This window comes from Pseudozyma flocculosa (assembly GCF_000417875.1).
Source record: "Pseudozyma flocculosa PF-1 unplaced genomic scaffold scaffold00005, whole genome shotgun sequence".
Lineage (NCBI taxonomy): Eukaryota > Fungi > Basidiomycota > Ustilaginomycetes > Ustilaginales > Ustilaginaceae > Pseudozyma > Pseudozyma flocculosa.
The window spans coordinates 476,046-479,046 of record NW_006920873.1 but is presented as its reverse complement, the minus strand read 5'-3'; the positions used below and the strand labels follow the sequence as shown (position 1 = coordinate 479,046).

Here is a 3,001-nt window from a genome sequence, read left to right as displayed (position 1 = left end):
GAGACGAGNGNGNGAGGAGGAGGCGGAGGAGGGTGGGTAAATCCAAGGTGGACAGAGGGCTGCCTGGCCGACAGTTGGAAGCGGGTCGGGTGAGGGGGTGCGCCCGCCAGCTGCAGCTGCAACTGAGCCGTGCGCCTCGTCGGCCTTGAAGCGGCGCCACCCCGCCTGCCCTGCCTGCGTCCCGGTTCCGCACCACGATCTCGTTGCGCAGAGCCTTGGCTGCTCCTGTCGGGCCTCGAGGCCATACCGCCATCATGGCACCCGAATGCTCGGCGGTCCAAGAACCATTGCCGGCCTGGAAGCTTCAACCGCCATCGGGTCGTGGCCCCACGTGACCTCCACTCGCCGTGAGGGTGAGTGACCCCCTTTGTCCCGTCGGCGCGGGCGAGCGACCAAAGGTGGGAACCATGCTGGCCAGGTTCGACGTTCCTCCTCGAGGTTCCCTTTGTTCACCACACCGTCTTCTTGCCTGGCACCCGTCGACATCAGGAGAACCGCAAAAGAGGCAGCCACCTCCAGCACGCGGTCAGGCCCGCCGAGACCATCGCTGCTCTTGACTCCTTTCTCTCTTCCCTCGCCTCACCCCTCCCCCTCCTCCTCAACACCACCATCACCACCATACTCGCTGTCCCGACCATAGCTCGTCCCCCTCGTCCCCCTCGCTCCGCCCTGCTCAGCATGTCTGCCGCCACGGCCAGCGCCAGCGCCAGCGCCAGCTCTGGCTCGCGCTACCTCCCCTTTAACCCAGACGACCCAGTCTGGGCCGACATCCAGCCCACCTACCAGCACGAGTCGGCCAACCCGCTCTGCCCCATCATGTACAAGCCAGAATACTCGGCCGCAATGGACCTCTACCGCTCCCTCGTATCCGGATCCACCGTCACACCGGCCGGCCCGCGCACGCACCCGTTCGAACTCTCGGCGCGCGCACTCGCACTCACCGAGCACCTCGTCCGCCTCAACCCGTCCCACTACAGCATCTGGCAGTACAGGGCAAAGATCCTCATCGAGGGCAGCCCCTACGACGGCGATGACGACGGTGACGAAGACGGCAGCGACGACGACAAGAGGAAACGCATCCTCCGAAGGGAGCTCGAGTTCCTCGACCTTCTGGCACACGAAAACATGAAGAGCTACCAGGTATGGTGAGTCGACTTGTGAACACGCCCGCGCTCGCCAGGTCAGTATTGAGCCGCGCCTGACACCGCCTCTTTCCCTCCTGCCCCCGCCGTCCATGTCGAATCCCGCAGGCAACACCGCCGCCTCATCGTATCGGCCCTCGGCGACCCGAGCCTGGAGCTGGCCTTTATCGCCGACAATCTAGCGCGTGACAGCAAAAACTACCACACCTGGGCCTACCGGCAATGGGTCCTCGCCCACTTTGGCGGGCTCGGTTCGGCTTCGGCCTCGGCGGCGACGTCGCCAGGGGCGGCCGGGCCGGGAGCTGGGGCCTTTCCGCAGCTGTGGGACGGCGAGCTCGACTATGCCGAAAAGCTGCTGGTCGAGGATGTGAGAAACAACAGCGCCTGGAACCACCGCTGGTTCTGCATCTTCGGACGGCGCGGAGCCAGGCCGCACGACGCCGACGCCGCTGCGCAGTGGGAGTCCGAGCTGATCAAGCTCGTCAAGGCCGAGATTGGGTGAGCATGGTGGGTCTGTGCAGAGCATCCGGACATGTTGAGCTTGCCGACTGACGGGTGCACGCCACGGCTGTGCTCGACTCCTTGCGTTTGCCAGGTTCACAAAAGCGCAGATCGCACTGGCGCCCAACAATGCCAGCGCATGGAACTACCTCCGAGGGTGAGTCGTCGCAGTACCGCGCACCAACCCCCTCAGACGCCGCCGCCTGACACCTCTCCGTATCACTGCCTCTTCCTACCTGCTGGGGGCCGGGGGAATGACACGGTAGGATCCACATTGCGTCGCCGGTGCGCACGCCGCTCAGCGACTCGCTCTCGTTTGCAAAGAGCCTCATCTCGACGCCGTTCGAGGCGCAGCGGGACCCGACGGTGGACCAGTTTGGGCGCTCGCCGCCGCAGGCCATTGAATGGTGCCTCGACTGCATCGAGGAGCGTCTCCAGGCCGGTCGCGCCGCCGGCGGTGCTGCCGTCGATGCCGGCGAGAGGGAGAGGGCGGTTGACGAGGCGGAAAAGGTGAGTCATCGTCGTCGTCGTCGTCGTCGTCGTCGTCGTCGTTGCCGCCGCGTCGCTGCGGGCAAAGATGGGAGCAAAGCGTCCGAGACTGACCAGATTGGCTCGCTCTTGCTCTGCCCTTTGCGGCCTCGACGGCGTTGGCGCCGACGACGACGCAGCTCGTCACGCGGCTGTGTACGGCCGACCCGATGCGCAAGCGATACTGGGGCTACCGGCTTCAGAGCATCCGGAGGACGGCGAAGGGAGCGTAGCGTTTGTCATTGGCGGTCCCTTTGCGGAATTCTTCTTTTCTTGATCGGCCGGGACTAATTCTTGATCGGCCGGGACTAATCTCGTGTCGTAGTCGAATCCCCCCGTCGTCACCGTCACCGTCACCATCAGCATCGTAGCATGTCCTTCCTGCTTTGCCTTGTCTTGTGTTGCAGCACTCGCGCGTTGACCTGTGTGTGTCCGTGCGTGTGTCGGGTGGTGCGGGCCCCGATCTGTGGCCCGATGAGGGCGTGTGAAAGTGACACTTTTCGGCGCGCATGGACCTCCTCGCCCTCTTTTGTCGCGCGCTGCTTCTTCCAACGACGAGGCGAAGGCATACCCATCCTCCATCCTCCATCCGTACTTCCATCATCACCCAGCCGCGGCCGCTTAACACCACCTTTCCCACCTCGTGCCGTTTCGCCACCACTCGCACACACCTCTGGACCCAAGATATCAAGTCACTGCCCTCGTCCCGCTGCACCCTCGTTCGCCGCTCAACAATGTCATCCAATATCCCCGAAGACGCTCTGCACAAGGTAAACCCCCCGCCCCTTGCCCTCGTCCTCCTTGCTGGTATCCAAAGAGCACACTGACCA

The 3,001-nt window shown here is 64.3% G+C and overlaps 2 protein-coding genes across 2 annotated transcripts in view; both read left to right on the top strand.

The window, feature by feature from the left end:
* Window positions 1-678: 678 nt before the first annotated feature.
* On the top strand, window positions 679-2,404 carry PFL1_01980 (uncharacterized protein; the record flags this gene model as incomplete). The annotated part of the gene is made up of 5 exons (XM_007879491.1): window positions 679-1,145; window positions 1,251-1,640; window positions 1,738-1,800; window positions 1,910-2,153; window positions 2,312-2,404. The coding sequence occupies 5 exons, from the start codon at window positions 679-681 to the stop codon at window positions 2,402-2,404; spliced, it is 1,257 nt and encodes a 418-aa protein (XP_007877682.1).
* A 501-nt stretch (window positions 2,405-2,905) lies between these two features.
* The window catches only part of PFL1_01979 (uncharacterized protein), a gene marked incomplete at both ends in the record, with an annotated part of 1,432 nt that continues 1,336 nt past the window's right edge, over window positions 2,906-3,001 (top strand). The window contains one exon of the mRNA XM_007879490.1: window positions 2,906-2,941. Coding sequence (XP_007877681.1) covers window positions 2,906-2,941 — 36 coding nt within the window. The remainder of the gene's footprint in view (window positions 2,942-3,001) is intronic.